We start from the raw sequence: 22,455 nt of genomic DNA on the forward strand, positions 1-22,455 counted from the left end.
GGGAGGACCTGGCTCTGAATTCCATCTATAATGCAAAGAACTTTTATAACAGCTTTTGAACTGAAGGCGAGTTATCTGATCTCATAGTTTTTTCTCCCCTCATGGAAACTCAGGTATATCATTTTGCAAAACAAGCAAACTGGCCAGAAAAACAAACTCAGTTTCTGTCATAACATGCTGGCCGCATATTTAGCTGCTTCGGCTGTAAATCCAACCACTAACCAACAACCAGGCTCAGACTATTTATTTTTATTTTATTTCTCTACTGAACTGACTATTTATCATCCTCTTTGAAGCATGTTGAAACATGTGCAGTTGATGGCCAGTACCCACCAAATTCAGTTCAGCCTGAAATATAAACTGCCTAAACATTCTTCTCATCTTCTTCTTTCATTCCAACTACATCTGTTCTTTATAACAGCCTTCCAAAAAAGACTTCAACAACTTCCTTCTTCCTTAATTACTTGCCCCCTCCACAGCACTGTGTGTGTGTGTGGGGGGGGATGACAGTTGTGATAGGTTCTGCAACAACTTTTCATGTGTGGGAATAATGATATGAAAAAAAAAAAAAAACATCCCCCTCCATTATATTTTATTATTATCTTCAGATGGCATGGAAAACAATTAGTGCACATGATAAATGACTGTCTATAATATTCATTCAACAATAAAGTAAGGAGATGTATCCTATAAGACATTTCAGATTATGCGGACAGTTAATAAGGTCAGTTATTCAGAAGTAAGTTTTAAGAGATATGTAAACACAAGACTTACTCCAAGTAAACAGATGCCATTCAGCTCGTGTAACAATGCAGGCCATTGCTGAGGCCATTCTCTTGTAATCATTTCAACAACAATGCGAGTCAGAGCATCTTTAATATGAGCCTGTTCATTCAAGATACTATCAGTGCCCTGAATAGAAAAAAGAAAAATAGATAATAAAATTTATAACATGCCCATAGAAATATTTAAGTGAAGCATCTAAAAGTGCCTAACAGTGTGACAGTGTCTACTGTTATTATTAAACCAGAAGTTGGCTGCAAGCATTTGGAATGTGGATTTTTGAATCCTTACATTCCAAATTCTGATGAAACATGGTTGTGTAATATCAATTATCCAAGTGCTGCAGCCGCTATTAAGTAACACTATAAATATACCCAGTAGCAATTTCATCTGCATATGTAACCAATTTATTTATTTATTTGTGTAAGGTACCACCATTCTTCAACCGTCCCTTAGGACTGGTTGAGTCCTCCTAGTGAAGGATTAAGTATGTATTTTATGACTGTAGACTCGTATGTGTTCATGGGCCGGTTTGCCTGTTCTGAGGGATGAAAAACCCAAGTTTCCAAGTGGAAAAAACCTCTACCTCCATATGAGACTGGCTAACTCACCTTTAGTCAAAAGAGACCAGATAAAGGTTCCTCACATCATGGAGGAATTGAACCCAGGTCTTTCCGACCAAAGGGCTTTGTCTATACTGACTGAGCTACAGAGATTCTATGTAACCAATTAAACCATACGAAGAAAGAAGAAAATTAACTTAAACTCTGTAACTACATGACATTCAAGTGAATTACTAAAGAAGTAGTAATTCACTTTAAATTTCTCAATCCATGAGAACATTACAAGAAAATAAATGAGAACATCACAAGATACATGTACTTGTCTGCGCCATTGTTATGTTTCTTTTATCTTTATCCCTTTATATTATTCTTTGTGTGATTTACTTTCTTATATATACTTTGGCTTCTATCTGCTATCTTCAACTTCATGTATCCCTAAGTTGTCCATCTTACTTGAATATGTGATCTTATAGCTTATCTAGCAAATTTCTCAATTTTGGGCCCCGAGAAATACCTGTTCCCTGATCACTATAAGCTACCCTTATTCACTCAGGCAAATTTATTTACTGCGCCAGCCTGGGCCTTAAGGGTAGAGTTAAACTTAGCCTAAGGATAGTTATAGGGTATCAGGTGCTGCTAATATCATTTACTATAATTCAGAAGTCTTAGGTTTTCTAGTTTATTTGCAGTCGTGCCCCTTTTCTTTCTTAATTGGGATATCCCTGCGCACATATATGATCACAGGTTCGAAATTTTATGAAGGGTCAGTCAGCACGGTCAGAAATACAGGCATGAAAGGTATCAAACAATTTTAACGAATTCATTATTTAATATAATACAGGAACTTATAAAAATAACAATAAAAAGACCAAAATTATGAAAATAGGCAGGAACATAAAAAAACTTCAGTTGAATTTTTAATGGAAAACATATACAATAAGTAAAATATTTCAGTTATTTAAGCACAATTTTTAGTGAAAGTGGTAAATTAAATTTGGAAATAGACAAAGAATAAGCAAAGCTGGTGTGGTGGAAAGCCAGCTAAATAAATTTATATGGAATAAGAGAGAAATTAGCCCCAAACACCAAACTAACAGTATACAAGACAGTGTGCAAACCATTTTAAGTTATGGATCTGAGAGTTGGTTTAGAAATAAAGCACTCAATCAAAGACTAGAGAACTATGAGGGTTTTGAGACAAATTAGGGTAGTGAACAGATGATATCAATGGCAGAATCATATTAAAAATTAAGATATTAAAAAGGAACTTGACATTGTTAGCTTTCACGAATGTGTAAGCAGAGCTAATCTAAGAAGGTAGGGTCACTTAAACAGAATGGGAAAAGAAATGTAAGCAAAACAGGTGTTTGATGACAAGATGGCAGAAAAGAGACAAAGAGGAAGACCAAAGTCTGGGTGAATTAATTCAGTCAGACATGCTACAGAAGCGCAAAACATTAGATATGACAATATTGGAGTGCTGAGAAGAAATAGACTCATTTGGAGGGAAAATGTTGATAGAAGATTAATAATAACGTAAACTTAATCTAGTGCTGTCACAGTAGCCTGAACATGCCTTAATTATACATATCAGGAATTTGATGATGATATTATTTGCTTCTGCTATCATTCCACATTTCCAATCACTTGATTGGAATCGACTGCCATTGGATGCCCTCATGTCCTTTCCCCACCCTCCATAAAATGAAAAATTCCATCAACTGAAATTTTGTATGAACTTTCAGAAATTTAAGTCTCAATCATATCACTCCTCCCTCTTTCTTCTGTTTGCTAGGTGTCTGCAGACTACAAATTTGGAATTTGTCTTCATGAGTTGTATTTACAATCTTTGCTATATGATCCTCGAAATTCAAGTTCCTGTCTTCTATAATTCCAAGATTCCTAGCCTGATCAGTTTCTTCTAGCAAAATTCCACCAATATCGGATATCTGATCACACCAAAGACCTTGCATTCATTAACACTGAAGTGACAGTCATTTTCACATGCCCATAATTCCTGCCTATTCAAATCATTCTGCAAGTACTGTATATCAGCAGCACTCCTGATTACCCTACTTATCTTAGCATCATCAGCAAATAGCAGTATGTTGCATGTCAAATCCTTCCCAATGTCATTAATGTACAGACTGAATAACAATGGACCAAGGACTGATCCTTGAGGCACACCACTTGTTACCATGAGTCATGCAGATGCATACACGACTTTTTCTTATCTGTCAGTCAACCATCTTCTTATCCATTCCAATAGTTTATAATCCAGTCCTATATTCTCCAATTTATGGAACAGTCTTCCATGCTGTATTCTGTCAAAAGCCTTAGCAAAATCCAAAATATCATGGTGTATCCTTTCCTCTTCTCTAACTCAGTGGCAACATTATTATACAATGTGAGCAAGTTGCTGAAAATATGACCTTCCCTTAATAAACCAATGCTATTTGTTGCAAAATAGAGATTCTCTGTCAACTCATTTCTGAATGCAAGGCCTAACAATTTTTCCAAAATCTTCACCACTTGGTTGATAGTTGGATACATTTGTCTTTGCACCATCCTTGTGCACTGGGATTATCGTACACCCTTTCCATTCTTGCAGAATCTTCCTTATTCTAAGACTCAATTTATACAGCCTGGTCAAAGGAATAGCCAGTTCAGCTGAACAATCATTTTGCACCCATGCTAATATCCCATCAGTCCCTATTGCTGAATTCTAATTCGGTTTGTGCAACATCTCTAATACCTCCTCTTCATACACCTGAGTTTCTTCAGAAGAGATAGCAGTGAACTCAATATTGCATATATAAAGTTGATAACTTTTACCAAATGGGCACTCAGTAGTTGAACAACCTCTTCTGCATCTGTTGCCCTCACACCATCTGCACTCAGTAGAGTTATTCTTTCACATTCATTCTTTATTTTACTTGAAGCATAATGATAGAATTCTTTGGGGTTGTCTTTAGCTTACACAGCCAGTTTCTTTTCATTCTCAGACATACTTTCCCACAACACTTGTGACTTTTCTGGCCTGCTGCTTATAATTATCATAATTGACATCATCCTTATGCACACAATATTCCTTCCACATCATCTTCTTCTTGCTAATCTCTTGGTTAATTAGATTACACACACCCATTTTACTCTTATTCTTCGAACTCTAGGGAGACATTCTGATATCACACCATTTAAGAATTTTTTAAACACTTCTCATACACTGTTGATATACGAGGGTGATCTGAAAAGTTCTCGGCCACAATGAAAAAACTAATTTATAATTTCAAAAAAAATTTTTTTTTCAACATAATCTCCCTTAAGACTAATACATTTGTTTCAACAATGCTCCACTGCCATTATCAAATCCCTGTAGTGGTTCTCGGTAAGATCTGCAAAATACCCCTCTACAGCTGCAATCACCTCTTGGTTCAAAGAAAAATGCTGACCAGTGAGGAAGAGTTTTAGTTTTGGGAAGAGACAGAAGTCAGAGGGAGCCAAATCTGGGGAATAGGGTGGATGTTCCAACAATTCGTAGTGCAGATCCGTTAATTTTCCCATTGCCAAAACACCTTTGTGGGCAGGTGCATTGTCCTGATGAAAGATGATTTTTCTTCTTCTGCAAACCGGGTCTTTTCTCACAAATTTTTTTGTCTAGTCATCTTAAAAGATCAAAATAATATTCCCCGGTTATTGTTTTACCCTTTTCAAGATAATTAATAAACAAAATGCATCCCCAAAACACCGATGACATGACCTTTCTGCTGATGGAACCGACATTGTCTTCTTTGGCACTGAACAACCTGCTTCTGTCCACTGCTTTGACTACTGTTTGGATTCTGGTGTGTAATGGTGAATCCAGATCTCATCCATAGTAATAAATTGACACACAAAATCAGTTTTATTCTTGTTAAAATGCTCCAAGCACTGTTCAGAGATTTCTATATGAGTGTGTTCATCTTCTGTGAGCAAGCACGGCACCTATCTTGTGCAAAACTTTTTCATTTGCAATTCTTCATGCAAAATATATCTTACACGTTCTTTTGAAATGCCTATAGTCTCAGCAATTTCACGTGCTGGTCATCCAATACCATATCGTGCACTTGATCAATGATTTCTGGTGTTGTTACACTTTTTGGAAGTCCTTCGTGTGGATCATCTTCAAGGCTGGTATAGTTCGCCCACCATTTGTAGGTCCCTGCTTCGCGTCTTTCCAAGAATAGTCGATTCATGCTGAAGGGGAGAAAGAAATGAAGGACGTCCAAATTGGGCGCCAACACGCGAAATCATGTGCTTTATATGTAAAATTTTCCAACTGTTATACAAGCAACATAGTTAACTACAATAATCATAAAAGAGAAGTTAATTTTTCGACCAGTAATAATAAACAACTCATCCCACAATACGGACTGATTACCCTATTATCGGAATGGATTCTCCTTTTTTTCTGAGATGCGCAGAAGTGTCAAAGGATCTCTAATCAGTGGGCGAACTATACAGCCATCTTTAAACTTGGCAGCCCATTTCTTAATTGTCAACAACAAAGGAGAAGAGTGCCCATAAACTTTTATGAACTTCAAATGAATTTCTTTTAGCATTAAACCTTTTTTTACAAAGAATTTTATAACCGCACGATACTCAATTTTATCCATTTCAAGGAATACAGACAACACTTTTGCTTCAGACAGCTGTATAAAACAAACTACTTGATAGAATGACTTGCAATTTCACATGGATGCTTATGACAGATGTACCAACTTAAAAAAAAAAAATCTTGCCGATAGTGTTGCCATCTATGGTCGAGGCCGAGAACTTTTCAGATCATCCTCATACTTCCCATCAAATTATGAGAAGGATATCAACATCAATTTTCTATCACTTCTTGTTTCATTTAGCAATCTTACAAACTAATTACCCCAGACATCTGGAATATCTTTACCTTCAGTTTTCATGCCACCTGTATCATTTCTGATTTCTTTTACAGTATCTCTCCTTCATTTCTAAACTTTTTCAATAGCCTCCAGAACATTTTGTCACTTCTGCGATATCTATTGTCTAGGTTTTTACCAGACTCCCATGACTTCTGTTTAGCTAATTTAACACAATACTTCGTTGGTGATTTTTATCTGTATTCTTTCAGAGCACAAGCTGATTTACTTGCAAGAACTTTTGATATGCTTTAATGAAACATAACCTCCCCCATTCTTTTTAAGTGACCATACCACCTGAGATTAGCTCTATCAACACATTCCTGGATTCTAACAATGTTAACTTCTTTCCTAATATCCTCATTTTTAATATGATATTGCCATTGATGCCATCTGTTCACGTCCCTAATCTTTCTCAGGACTCTCATATCTAAGGTCTCTGGTCAAGTGTTTTATTTGACCAAAGACTAGAGACCACATATATGAGAGTCCTGAGAAAGATTAGGGACATGATCAGATGGTATCAATGGCAATATCATATTAAAAATGAGGATATTAGGAAAGAACTTCACGTTGTTAGCATCCAAGAATGTGTTAATAGAACTCAGCTGGTATGGTCACTTAAACAGAATGGAGAGGAAAGATTAGCAAAACAAGTGTTCTCTGCCAGGTTGGTGGGGAAAAGACCCAGAGGAAGACCAACATATAGGTGGATTGATACAGTAAAAAAGTGCCTTAGAAGACAGAAATATAAGATCTTAAAACGTTGGAGTCTTGACAGGTAACAGATTGATTTGGAGGAAAAATTGTTGATAGGAAGTTAGTAATAATGTAAGTTCTTTATGTAGTACTATCAAAATATCTCAGGAATTTGATGATGATGACAAATAACTTCACCACGTGTTTCCCCATCTGAATCAATGAATGTTTTCTTCAGAATTTGCCAATGAGTCTTCAAAATTTTATTCTCATCTTCCAACTCTAATTTTTTCTTGAAAAATGTTTGTTTATTTGATTCTGTAGTTCAATTCTGAAAACTGTTTTATTTTTAAACTTTCACATAACTTTTATTTTCAATGATATGCAGTTTTATCTCCCTCAAAACTAAATGGTGATCACTTCCTATTTCGAAACTCCTGTATACACTTGTGTCCACTCTTGTGGACTGTAAGCACAAAAATGTCTTTTTGTCAAATGAGACATTTTTATGCTTACATTACTGCCTACCATCATTCCACTTAATACTGACTGCTGTTCAAGATTATTCCCATATTTAGTGCTGAATACTAGAGCTACTCTTCCTTTTCCTGATCATTACTGCCTGACTATAACATATATTATTTAGAAGAATTTCACCTGTTTTTCTCTTCTTTGTTTTGGCAACACCAAGTAAATTGACTTGTTACTTCTAGAATTCTTCTGCCAGTTCCACTTGTTTCCCCATCGATACCTTTTACACTGAAGGTACTAATTTTGAACTCTGCTGCTGCTGGTCATTTGGCGTTTCTTTCAGGAGCTGACTTTTTCAGTGTTTGCCCTGGTTCTCTCACAAAAATAGTGGTGGTGGTGGGGGGTGGGGGGGGGGGAGTGTTATTTAATCCACCACAGTTAACCATCATTTGTCTGGGTTTCAGTCAACAAGAATATAATTTGGTTAGCTAAATCCCAAATTGCCAACTCATCCTCATTCATTCAATATTCGGGTAGATATCTCCTAATATAATGCCATAGACAGACATTTTTTTAATATAGGAGAATTTAATAACCTGTTAAAATTTGTTTGTTTTTTCTAAAACAGTTCCTATTTAAAAACAAAAAAGAGAGGTACATCTTTTCAACTGTTAAAACTTCGTACAACAAAAAACAGCATATATTATATTGTTAAATCGTGTAATATTGTTTCTTTCTTTTTTTTTATTATTATTATTAATTTAATTTAAGAGAACTAAACTGCATAACAATCACCATGAACTTCTGTGACTTTTGTTTCATTCTGCCTAACGATGATGTTAAACATAATTTGTATATTTATACTGTATGTATGGTCTGCTTGAGGGCACATATCAGGAATTTGACGATAGCAATGAGAGAGAGAGAGAGAGAGAGAGTGAGTGAGTGAGTGTGTGTGTGTGTGTGTGTGTACATATGCATTTTTATAAAAACTTTGTAGGTTTTCTCTTTTTTTTTAATCACTTCTATTAAAAAAAAAAAATCCCACTTTATAAGAAAATCTGCATTTAAAATCAAAATGAAACTGAAATATCTTTCCTCCATTCAAGTACTCATTGCTACTGCAAATGTCAGCTTTTAAAAGAGAACATAAATGATACTTACAGATGATAGTAACTGCATTACATTGTCTTTTATATACAACTTTTCATTGTGATCTAATCTGTCCCATTTAAACCTACACAAACACATAAAAAATATGTAAATATGACATGCTCAAAACTTTTGTAATAAAAAATTTTATTAATGAAATTCTATATATTAGAGGATGAATGAAAATGTCATTGCCTAAATGTAAGGGTCTACAATGTTCTAACCCAGTAGCCCATGAGCTGGCATCTTTCAAGAAAAAAAAAAAGTCTCCATCACCATCATTATCTGAGGCATAACGAGCGAAGCAGCTAGGTTTTTCTTATATTTGAAAGAGATGTAGTCTGATGAAACAAGACAACATAAAATACAGTAATGTTGATAATCCTAAAGCCACAATCAAACAGCAGCAGTCATTACCAACAGCAATTTATTAAGTGTCTATAATACTGCAATGTACATAATGGTTTACTGCCTCATATTTTTGTGAATTTTTATCCAGCCTTTCTTCAGTTGTGGCAGCTGATGGCTAGAGAGAAGTACAGCCTCAAGAGAAGCCACAACAGATGATGGACCTTTGGTGTTTGGTTCTTTTTCTGAACAGAATGAATAATGATATGGATGGCAATATTATCCATTTCTTGAATATCAGTTCCCTTAATAACTTTTGTACCTAAAAAATAATCTTATACAGCATTCATCTTTCTAATCTACCATATATACAAAAACTTTTCATTCATCCGATGAAATATTAAATATAAAACAATCAGTGCTGTTCACAAAACGTATTTATTCTTGCTAATAATGAATTGTATAAGTTTTTAATTAATAATTAATCTGAGTGCATTTAATTATGTTGTAAAATAACATCTTTTGCATCATTGTAAAATAATTATGTCTGCTGCTGCACCTTTGTTTCCTTTTATACATGCACTTTAGGCCTTACTTATTTCTTCTACTTTACTCAAATAAAACTATACTCTGCTTAATATAGACCCCCATTATTAATCCTTTATAATCCTCTATATGTCTGTATTGCACCATATACAATGACTGACGAATGACCTTTGTTTTCAGTCTATTCATGATAAGCAGGTTACCAACTCTTAAACAATGTAATTTAGAAAACAATTTTTTTTTATGACTGCGCCATTCTAAATTATAAATTAAGCTTAAGAACTTAAGTATGGAACATATACAAGATTAAACATAACGTATACAATCCTTTATAGCTAGTCGTGGCAATTCTTACTTAAACAGGCTCGCTAATTTTTTTGGAGATCGTGCTTGATCTATTTGCATTGGCAAATAGATCAAGCACGATGGTTACACAAACAAAAGATTTCATTTTAACTCAGTAAAAATGGTACAAACACACACAATTAGGAGATATTAACTCTCTAAGGCCTATTACATAAACAGTAGGCAACATATATAACTGAACATTACACACACACACGATACTTGGCTAACCCTGTCACAGCACAGTTATCTAACTGGACATGTAGTTGCTTCTTACTTAAAACTTAGCTAAACTTCATCCACAACACATATAGGTTAACATTCGTTTCCTTCTAATTGTCGCTACTAATTAACTAACTAAATACTAACTTTTTTGTAAGCACACATAATTCTTAGTTACAAGCTTTTAAGACATTAACAAAGTTTTTTTTTTCTTTCACAAACACAGTTCTATCAACTTGGACAAACCTCAGTTTTGCTTGGCGTTGCATTCCTTCCTGGGTACTGGCTGCTGTCTGGACAATCCAGGTGGTTCTGCTGTAGTTTTCCAGGAAAGCTTTAGATTGATTCTCCAGGAAACTAGGTGGAACAGCTGAAGTTACCATAATCTGTAATGGATAACCACACTCTCGCAGCATGTCCTTACAGCTACAGGAAATATATCAAAATAATGGCCTCTCCTCCCCCCCCCCCACTGGGGTCAGGTACCTGGAACCAAAGTCTGGAGATGACAAAAAACCAAGAGCCTAGAGCCCTTTTATATCGTAGCTAATCCTTTGTTCTTCTGATGTAGTTTCCGGATTACCCACAAGCACGATAACGTCATTTCGGCTCCCTCCATTCTTGGGGCATGTTTCTATATGACTGCAAACTTTCATTCTTACTTTGTCATCGCTAATCAGGTTAATCCCTAACTTTCTGTTTTACATATACTTCTATATACATTAATTTATGCATTTTACAGTAGAGGTATAACAATCATTTTAATACATTATTATTTCTAACTTCTATATATCCAGAAACCTCTGTAAAATTGATCTCGGAAATTAAAATAAAAAAATTTATCGTGAGAGATTTTACAATGTGTAGAACTAATTTTTATTTTATCATTATTTATGTTATTGACCTACTAACCATTGATGTACCAACTCAAGGAGTTGGTAGCTCATTTCCCTCCTACATAAAAAATATACAACACTTCATAAACAAAATTAAAAACATTACATTCGATGACGAAGATTTATTAGTTTACAGAACACATTTCAGCCCAATGTCACGGCCTTCTTTTTGCCCAAGTACTTCACTCCAGGAATTTTGTGTGGCAAAATAATTTCTACCTGCAAAAAAAAAAAGATATGGTCATGGGCTGAAAACCTCCCCTGTAGCCAACTTTTATATGGAAGATTTTGAGCAGCAAGCTCTGGATTCAGTAAATCTAAAGCCCAACATCTCGCTCAGATATGTTGATGATATTTTCACTATTTGGCTCCACAACTGTGAAACATTAAATGCATTCCTAAACCACCTGAACAAACAACGCAAATGTATCCAATTTACCATCGAGATTGAAAACAATAACTCTCTTCCTTTTCTAGACACACTGGTCGCATGTCTTCCCTCGGGCTGCTTATCATTCACAGTCTCAGGCTCCACAACTGTGAAACATTAAATACATTCCTAAACCACCTGAACAAACAACGCAAATGTATCCAATTTACCATCAAGATTGAAAACAATAACTCTCTTCCTTTTCTAGACACACTGGTCACATGTCTTCCCTCGGCTGCCTATCATTCACAGTCTACCGCAAACCTACATACACACACATGCCAATACATACATAAAAATTCATACCACCATCCAACACAAAAACTAGGACATCAGCACCCTCAAACATGAAGCCCTAACAATTTGCTCCAATGAACAGACACTGAATGAGGAATATGAAATTATAAGCCAAACGCTTATAAAAAAATGCGTACAACAAAAAACAGTTCACAAGATCCACCATAATAATACCATTAAAAGCAAAAAAATATTACAAGAATGCCATAGCCATGCTATACATTAGGGGAATATCAGAAAAAATAGATAGAGCACTACATAAATACAACATTAAGGCAACCTTCAAACTGCCTGCAAAATTAAGAAGTATACTCAGCTCATCCAAAGATCCCCTTACTTACCTTGCCCACCCAGTGGTTTACAAAATTCAGTGCACCTTCAACACACTCTACACAGGGGAAAATAGGACACACCTTCCCAATAAGAAAAGACAAACATAAACACCACATTAAATTCCTCTACTATGGTAAAACAAGCCTGTCAAATCACACACTTCAAACATGTCACGGAATCAACTGGAAAAACACCAAGTTCCTACACCTCACCAAAACCTGGTTTGAAAGAAAGTTCAAGGAAGCTTGTGAGATGCTGAAACATCATTTGAATCTAAACAAGAATGATGGAAATTAGAAAATTCAAGAATCTGGAGGACCCATCTGCAACCTATATAACATCCAGAACATGATGGCAGAACTCCAACACAAGAAAACCTTAATATAAGAGGACTGTAAAGATGTGTTTAATGTAGTTCTGCTATAAAACTTTATTTTTAGCTATTTACAGAGGTTTTTTTTTTATCTGTATATTATTATGCTGATACGTATAAAAATTTATTTTATTAATTTATATTTTTGTACACTTTTATTTATTATTATTTTTTTTTGCCAGAGATCAGGCTAAGGTAAATGATTAACAAAGCATTTACATTTATCTTACTTTTGTGTGGTGTTATGCAACTTGTGTTACGTGCATATGTATGCTTTCCTGATGATGACCTCAATACAGAAGTTGAAATGTCGAGTGTTATTTTCTTAATTATAAGTAAACTAATTACTCCAACACATTTTTATGTCTCCATAAATTCTTTAGTACAAAGGTGAGGAGCTTACAGCATTGTGAAACCAAATATTCCAGACATTAATGTGACCTGATGACAGAAGAGGATATTGTTATAAGAATAAAATGTGATGGACTTGATTTATTCAGGGAGGACAGACAAGATAAGTAAGGAAGGGAGTGTTGAAAATGACTGCAGAAGAATTAAATCCAATCAGAGGAGAAACCTCCAATGGTTGTATGAATAATACAGCAGTGGGAATGAGAATGCTTGGTGTGAAATAGAGATTAACAGGACAAAATACACAACTGGATGTTGCTACAAGCCAGGATCATCTGAAGGGGACTGAACTGCAAAGACAGCTCTTATGGATACAAGGAAATTACAATTATAGTGACTTCAACTATGGAGATAGACTGGAGGGCAAAGAAAGAATATGAGACAAGGGAAAATTAATTTATAGAATTACTCAGGGATAAGTACATTAGGCAGCATGTGATAGATGGCACAAGTGTGGATCTAGCAACAGCATCTGAAATAACCAAATTGTTAAGTGTTTACTTCAGTAAGGTATAGATTCCTGGCAACCCATCAGTTCTATGGATGTAGAATGAAATTGGACAAAAGAACAGAGGTAGATAAGATACAGGTATTAAAACTGACCTTGACTTAAACAGCAGCTGGAACAGATGGGATACTGGTATGAGTACCGAAAGAATGCGCATAAGAGGTAGCACATTCATGCGCATTCTAAGACTCATGGCTGTCCATGAGTCTTAGAATATGCATGATTCCTAATGAGTTGAAGGAGAGCAGGACAGTTCCATTATACAACTGTGGCACTAGGAATGACACAGCAAATTCCAAACCAACTGATATCTCTTATGCTGTCATCAGAGTGCTGGAAAGAATGATTAAGAATTGCATCCTAAGTTGGCTAGACACTATTGAGGTCCTCCAGAGTAGATAGCATAAGTCTGTTAAAGATAGATTTTGCTTTACAGATCTGCTCACTTTCAATAACAGAATGCCAGCAAAGTTAGAAAAGGGAAATGGATATATCACAGCAGTTCTAGATTTTGTCAAAGGCATTTGACAGGATTTCAGAGAAGTTATTATACAATTTCAAAGAGATGGGTGTGCAAAATCAACTTGTAACATGGATAGGAGACTGGTTTACTTCCAGATATCAGAAAATGACATTTGGAGGTGCTGTGTCTAAGAGAGGAAGGGTTACCAGTGGTACACAAGGTTCCATATTTGGGCCATTGTTGTTCACCTTTTATATTAATTATTTTATTTAGCATATGGCTCACACATGAAAAGTTACATCACATTAATCCTTTATATACTGTATTTTCCGGTGTATAAGACGCTCCTATGTATAAGACGCACCCAAGAAATTTAATACAATTTTCTGGAAAGAAACCTAAAAAAATGTTTTCTGTAGGCGGAGGTCCAAAATGTCGTTCAGCTTCGCTATTCCCGTATTCTTCCGCATATTTTACAACCTGCAATTTGAAGTATATGAATGTCGCCTTTTTTTTTCCATCACTAAATTCTATGGAGAAATATCAAACTGAACACAAAATATCTCAACACATCAACTCAATACTGATAAACATCGGTAACTGATTACTCGGATAAGATATTATGAAACTTGAATAGGGACTCCCCGTTCTTAGCCAATGATGCGCTAGAAGTCACGTGAAGGTCATGCATCAATTTGATTGCACCATTAACCACCTATAAAGATCTTGGAACATAAAAGGGAGTGAGTATGACTTTGAAAAGAGGAAACAATCTTTACCTTCATTATATAAGATGCATCCCATTTTTAAGATGAATTTTTAAGGTAAAAAAGTGTGTCTTATACACCGGAAAATACGGTGTGTGTGTGTATATATATATATATGAACATAATAATAGACATATGTACAATAATAAGACATAATACTGTCTTTTTATATAACGAAACCTGTGGTGAATTCATCACTAAAAAAACACGTAATAACCACAGGAATGACTATTTAATTCGTAAATATTTCATCCCAAGTATCTTGGGACATCATCAGTACAGTAGTTTAAACAATACTAGGAATAACATACAGTTAGGGCACATGATTACAATGGAATCTCAATATGCGTGCAGTGACGTGTTATAGAAGTAAATTAAATATAACTGAAAAAAAAAAAAAGAAAAAAAAAGAAAAAAAAAGAAAATTAAAAAAAATAATAAAATATATATATATATAAAGATTATTTTACACAATTTTGTATGGCAATTTCCCATACTTCAGAAATAGTAAGAACATCGTTGCGGTTTAAATTTGATCTGTGTAGTAGGGCTTCAGCACTTTCTTTATATAAACGTTCATATTTATATAAAGATCTGCGTAAAAGTTTCGACTTCTCCCAATGGATTCTATGGTTTGGATTTTCAACTCCGTGTTGGGAGAGACCAGATTTCTGCAGTTTGAAAAGACAAATATGGTCTTGATGTTCCGAGATGCGTTTCTGAACAGACCTACCTGTCTGACCAAAGGAAGACAATTTGCAGGAGCATGGGATCTCATAAACACCAGGTAAAATCAGAGACAAGAGTTTGTCCTTAGGAGAAGGTAACAAGTTATAGATTAGGTTCATAGGTTTGTAAGTAGTGGCAAAATTGTATTTCTTCATAATTTTTGAAAGATGTTCGGAGATGCCTTTGATGTAAGGTATGGGAATCCAATGGACTTCTTGTCTGGGTTGATGTGTGGGAAGGTGACTGATGATTTTTTGAGTTGTTTTAAGATTATATCCATTTAGTATAGCTGTATTTTTGATTATTTCTAGTTCTTGGTTTAGAGATTCTTCAGAGGAGCAGAATTTGTGTGCTCTGGAAACTAGTGATTTAATGATGCCAAATTTCTGAGATGGATGATGAGCGGAAGAATTGTGAATGTAGCGACCTGAAAATGTAGGCTTGCGATAGACAGATGTGGCGATGGAACCGTCTTCTTTTCTTTGAATGTGTAAATCCAGAAAGGAGATACCCCTGTGGAGATTCTTTTTCTAGCGTAAAGTTGATGTGAGGATGAAAAAGGTTTATTTTATCTAGAAACAGTTGTAATTCCTGTTCGGGATGATCCCAGACTGTAAATACCTCGTTGACATATCGTAACCAAATTTTTGGTTTGGGTTCAAAAGTGAATATTTTTTCTTCAAGGTGTTCTAGAAACAGGTTTGCTAAGTTTGGTGATAAAGGAGATCCCATTGCTGTTCCTTCTTCTTGTTTGTAAGTTTGACCTTTCCAGGTGAAGTAACCGGATGTAATAACAAATTTGAATAATTCAACTATATCAGAAAGAAATTTTTGAGTTAATAATTCTACTGTTTCTTTGTGGGGAATGTTTGTGAAGAGGGAGACAATGTCGAAGCTAATTAACAAATCAGTTTTTAACAGTTGAAGTCTTTTATTGAAGAGGCTGAGTGGCCTATATAAGGATGGAGAAGGTTAGATAAGAATCCTGATAACTTGTAAGTTGGACTGCTAATAGAATCTGCAACTGGTCTGAGAGGAACATTAATTTTATGAAGCTTAGGTAAGCCATAAATTCTGGGAGGTCTAGCATGGCATGTCTTGAGTTTTTTAATTGTTTCTTCATCTAAGGAGGAGGTTTCATCAAGCAACTTGTTTAATTTTCTGAGTTGACGTTTTGTAGGATCATAATCCAGTTTGGCATAAGATTACAATCTCAGAGTAATAAATTCATTTTTCGGTCATATGAATTGGTATCAAGAACCACAGTGGTATTCCCTTTGTCAGCTCTGGTAATGATTATATTTTTATTCCGTTTTAAGGATGTAAGAGCTTTCAATTCTGATGGTGGGATATTTAAGTCTGAAGGTTTGGCATCGTAGATTACTTTTGCTACCTCAAAACGAAGTCTGTTGACTTCAATACTGGAAAGATGGCAGATGTTTCTCTCTATGTTATGTATGAAATCTAGATATGGGAAACATTTGGGTGAAATCGCAAATTTATGACCTCTTGCTAGAACATTTAATTCGCCTGTTGTTAGTGGAGGGTTAGATAAATTGACTACCCATTTTTCCATTGGTAATTTGTTAGTGATCTTTTTTGATCGATTCAGCAGATTAAGGTATTTATTATGAAGATTATTATTGCTTTTATGAAAAGCTTTTTCCCCCGAATTCTTTGAGACAATAATAATCAATTGTAGCAGATCGTGATTTAACGTAATTCTGTGATTACGGAACTAGAATCAGACTTATCAAATACGTTAAACCACGGTCTTTTCAAACCGCAGAAATCTGGTCTCTCCGAACATGGAGTTGAAAATCCAAACCATAGGATCCATTGGGAGAGGTCGAAACTTTTACACAGATCTTTATATAAATATGAACGTTTATATAAAGAAAGTGCTGAAGCCCTACTACACAGACCAAATTTAAACTGCAACGACATTCTTACTATTCCTAAAGTATGGGATATTGTCATACAAAATTGTGTAAAATAATCTTTATATATACACAGTCATAGCCCGAAGTTAAGAGGTAGGTGGGACCAACAAAAAGCGCGCAAGTGGAATTCACGTAACTTGGGTATAATTTTGCATACAAACATACAAAATATTAGTTAATTGGAACCAAAGATTTACAAAAACACCTATATTTTTTTAAGAAATATAATCATAATTGAAGTTTTTCGTACATAAAAAAAAGAAAGTTATTTCGATGTCAATGGTCTCATAAAATCTAATAGATTCGTCTGACGGCATAATGTCTTTTTCTTGTCACACAAAATTTCTTCATAGCAAGCTAATGATTTTTTTATTCCTTACCTTGTGGCTACAATTCATTCCTCGTTAGAATCTATGTCCTTCAAAATCTGTAAACCTTTCTTTTATGATTGTTCTTACTGTGGATTCCTGTCAATCAAACTTCTTTGCTAGCTCACAAATTTTCATTCCGCCTTCAAAATCCTTAATAATGTTGAGTTTTGTTTCCAAAGTCAATGTTTTTCTTTTCTTGCTAGTTGTAGAAGAATCGGACTTGCTTCTTTTGGATGACATTATTATTTTTTATGTGATAAAATTTTTATCAAGAACATAACATTAAACAATCGCAAGGTTTGTAGACTATAAAAATCGTGTATGAATGGAGACTGCGCGAAACACGTCAGTGCTTGTTCACAGCATGTGCGACACTGGTGAATGTGGGCGCCGTCGGAAAGATACGACTAGTGGTGAGGCGTGAAGTGGGACGGGAATACGTACATATATGAAACTGCGTAACTCCGGATTCACGTAAGTCAGGGTATGACTGTATATATATATATTTTATTTTTTTTTTTTTTCAAATTTTTTTTTTCCAGTTATATTTAATTTACTTCTATAACACATTACTGAATGCATATTGAGATTCGATTGTAATCATGTGCCCTAACTGTATGTTATTCCTAGTATTGTTTAAACTACTGTACTGATGATGTCCCAAGATATAGTATGCCCACGCTTTAGAGATCTTCACTTGGAAACTTGCCAAGAATAGTCGATTCATACTGAAAGGATGACAGAAATGAAGGATGTACGAATTAGTCGCCAACATGCAAAATCATGTGCTTTATACGTAAAATTTTCCAACTTTTATACAAGAAACATAGTTAACTACAATGATCATAAAACAGAAGTTAATTTTCTGATGTGTAATAATAATCAACTCACCCCGACAATATGGACTGATTACCCTTTATCGGAATGGATTCTTGTTTTTGAGACATGCACAGAAGTGTCAAAGGCTCTCTAATCTGTGGGTGAACTATACTTGGGATGAAATATTTACGAATTAAATAGTCGTTACTGTGATTATTACGTGTTTTTAGTGAAAATACTATCTCTTTTATGACTGTATTATGTCTTATTATTGTACATATGTCTATTATTATATAAAGTGAATATCAAGAATAGGCTACAACTGTATGTCTAGGTTGATTATCCAGTCAACTGCACTTAGTGTAGCATGGATGAAGTCCAACAGGTTTCCATTGTATTCACGTTGGGCACATTCTACTGTAATATGATTATTTGTCTGGTGGGATGATCCACAGTCGCACCTGGGTGAGGCAATCATGCCCCATTTGTAAAGGTGGTCTGCACATCTCCCATGATTGGTGCAGATTTGGTTAAGGGAAGACCAAGTTTTCCGAGGTAGGTCAAAACCCGAAGGCATCTGTGTTGGGTCCACTAATTCATGGAAGTCCCCTGTTGAAGTGTTACACCAGGACTCTTTCCACTTCTCCTTCATGTTGAAACTTGTCTCTGCAAGATTTTTCGCCTTTAAGATTGGAGGGTGCCTTGACTTTAGCCTGTTTATTTCTAGGAATGGGATGTCTTTGTGGATTGGAAGATTTTGGATTTCCATGATTTTTCTGTATTCATGTAGAAGAAAGTTGGATATGTTGATGTGTGATGTTGCTTAACACTGGGAGCCAGTAGGTTGGAGTTGATTTCACAGTTCCAGAAATAAGGCGCATATGGTGTTAAGCTGAGCATCAACCAAATGCACATGGGCGCTGTTCAGCCATACGGGTGAGCAGTATTCAGCTGCGGAGTAAACAAGATCAAGAGCAATGCATCAAAGCACTGTTGCTGAGGCACCCCAAGTTGTTCCGCATAGTTTTTGCAGTGTATTATTTCGTGTTTTTAGCTTGGATGCTATGTTAATGAGATGTGGTTTATATTAATAATATTGGGGAAGGGCTTGTGTGTGATATCCAGTTATATGCAAGATGCTAGGGAGGGAGACAAGGGACATATCCGATACAGAATCTCTGAAGGTTGAGTTAAACAGATTGGTTATATAGGCAAATGATAGTGAATATAAGTTCAATCTTGCCAATTGCAAGGCTATTTGTTTTGATGCAAATTTATGCCTTGCACTCACAGGGAACCAAGAGAACATGTTGCAGGTAGAGTATTATATTAATGGGAATTTGTTGAAAGCGGTCAATGAAGCTTGAGACTGGGGGGGGGGGGGGTGTTGCCACTGACAGTAAGTTAAAGTTTAGACTATAACAATAAGGTAGCTAAGCACTGCATCAGCTAATGTACTGTTAAAGGGAACACTTAAGTCATAGGAATGAAGTTATTCTCCGCTCACAAGGCTTTGATTAGACAACATCTGGACTATCATGCACAGATATAGTTACCTATGTTCCACAAAGAAGGGAGACTGTTGAAAAGATCTAGCAGTAAGGTAAGCAGAGATGATAACTAGCCTATGGAATTGTACATATGAGGATAGACTGAGGGAATGTGGTCTTGAAAGTTTAAAAATAGATGGAGAATGTAGGAAATATAGAAAGCTATCTAGCAATATCTGAGTATCTTACATGATTTTTTTTAGCAGTGATGACCGAATTTGATAAAATAATTAAATAAAAAGCAAAGAATAACTTATGTTTTTTTATTATTTATCATATACCGTATTTGCCAGCGTATAAGACACACTTTTTTTCTTTGAAAATAGGTCAGAAAAACAGGGTGCGTCTTATACACTGATACTCAGTTTTTTTATTACTTTCATTTCTGGAAATTTTCTCTGTTCCGAGTTACGTGATTTCTTTCTTGCTTCCTTGCGGTGTGTGTGAGAGCATTCCAGTTACGTATGTATTCCTGTTACTGGAATATATTCTAGTATTCCAGTTATGGATAGATAACATTTGGTCTATGCACTCTGGCAGACCATTGAAGAAGCCTGCCCTGCTAGTATGGGATCAGTTTCATTCTCACAGAACAGAAGATGTTAAAAATAAACTCAAGGAATTGAAAACTCAGTTGTAATTCCAGGTGGTGTAAACTAGTCAGCTTCAACCTTTAGATATCTGTATTAATAAACCATTTAAGGGGAAGTGGAACACTGCATCCAGAAGACTGCTGGATGCAGTCTTCAGATTTTGAGATTTTGCCATCAGGAAGAAGGAAGAGACCTAGCATTTTGCAAGTTTGTAAGTGGGTCAAAGTTTGTGAACGGGTCAAAGCTTCATGGGATGCTGTGAAAACTGAGACAGTAGTCATTTAAGAAGTGTGGCATTAGTAATGTACTGGATGGCACAGAGCACAATTTGTTGTATGAGCACTCAGATTCTGATTTTGAAGAAGTTTCAAGTGTCTCTTATTTAGCTCTGGAAATGAATTTCTGGGTTTTAACGAAGCAGATTAAAAGGCGGGTACTGTTTCCTAGTTAGATTAGGTATTTGTTGAAAGTAGACCTACTTATTACTTTATATTTGAAATACTATAAATTCATTATAATATTCAGTGATAAAGTTTTTTTTCCTAAAAATGTGTACAAAAAAGGGGCGCGTCTGATACGCCGGCAAATATGGTAGTTAAACTTTTACAAAAATGTATAGCAGAAAAATGCATTATTACTTGTAATAATTAGAAATGTTAATATAAGAAAGCTTTGTTACTTATGGCCCATCAAAAAGTATTTGATTATAATATTTTTATTTGTAAAAAAACTCACCTCTAGTGTAGTTTTTTTTATTTCTGTAACATAAACTTGAGAGAAGAAATGATTGAACTTTCAATGGCTTCATGTCAATGAAGAACTGCTGACTTGTTTACAAGCATCCTTCACCTCACTGCCTTGTTGATTACTGTGTCAGATAGTAGTGTGCCATGAACATCGTACTACTTCCAAAGAGGAAGTTGAATGAGTGCGAGAGAGAAAAATAGAACAGCTGTTACATTCATTAGAACAAGAAAGAGACAACATTTTAAAAGGGAGTTGGAAGGAGAAAATAGTTTTAAGGAATTTATTAAGCCAAAAAGGTGGATAAGTGTTATGAGGGAAACAAATAGTTATCCCAAAATTAACAGATGAATTTCCTTTAGATGAAGTAAAATTGTGAGATAAAAGTGATTATACAGTTTGTCCGATGCTTCAGGAGAAGTAAAGACACAGACACATTTCCTTTTTAATACCATATGCAGAAAGCATATTCCAGATAAGCGCTATAAACCCGTAAGAGCAGAACTTTTTGTATTTAAGGATAAAGATGAAGCTTCCTGAAGAAACTGGGAGCTTTAAAATTATCTTCATATTCTAAAGAAGTAGGAAAGGAACTGATACTGCAAAGAAGAAGATATGAAAGAAATACGTTCTTTTTTTAAGAAAGATTATACAAAAATAATTTTTTTGTTTTAGAGGAAAAACAGTTATGAGTTAAGAAATTTATATTTTATGGCCATTATTGACATCTGAAGCAACTGTTATTATGAATTTAAAGTTTGTGTATTCTCACAAAATCCTGTGATTTTGAAGTGAAGGAATCATATGTAATGTTTATGTTCTTTAACTGGGTCCTTATATTCTCTTTAGGAGATAAGTTTATTTGAAATGCAAAGTTGTATACAGTGCTTGTGAAACAAATATTTTACTGACACCATTTAAGATGATACAGAAAAATCTACACTAATATTATATGTAAATAAATATATTATTTTTGAATTTCCTTTGTCTTTCACTCAATCTCTTAATTATCATAATATCATATTTATCATAATAATAATATCCCAGGTACGAATCTGTAGTATTAAGCAACTATTTCTCTTTGAAATAGTTGGCTCTCAAAAAGAAAGTGGAAGCACACACTATAAAACAAAAATGGCACAGCTGACTTTTTATTTAATTATTTTAT

At 34.9% G+C, this 22,455-nt stretch overlaps 1 protein-coding gene across 1 annotated transcript in view; it reads right to left on the minus strand.

Annotated features, from left to right (window-relative positions):
- The window catches only part of Ranbp21 (exportin-5-like protein Ranbp21), a 425,699-nt gene that overhangs the window by 357,893 nt on the left and 45,351 nt on the right, over window positions 1-22,455 (minus strand). The window contains exons 4-5 of the mRNA XM_090399635.1: window positions 8,612-8,684; window positions 775-912 (exon numbers count right to left, since the gene is read on the minus strand). Coding sequence (XP_090255761.1) covers window positions 775-912; window positions 8,612-8,684 — 211 coding nt within the window. The remainder of the gene's footprint in view (window positions 1-774; window positions 913-8,611; window positions 8,685-22,455) is intronic.

Source organism: Typopeltis vanoorti, chromosome 10, assembly GCF_054136105.1.
Source record: "Typopeltis vanoorti isolate ZY-2024b chromosome 10, IOZ_Tvanoo_1.0, whole genome shotgun sequence".
NCBI lineage: Eukaryota > Metazoa > Arthropoda > Arachnida > Uropygi > Thelyphonidae > Typopeltis > Typopeltis vanoorti.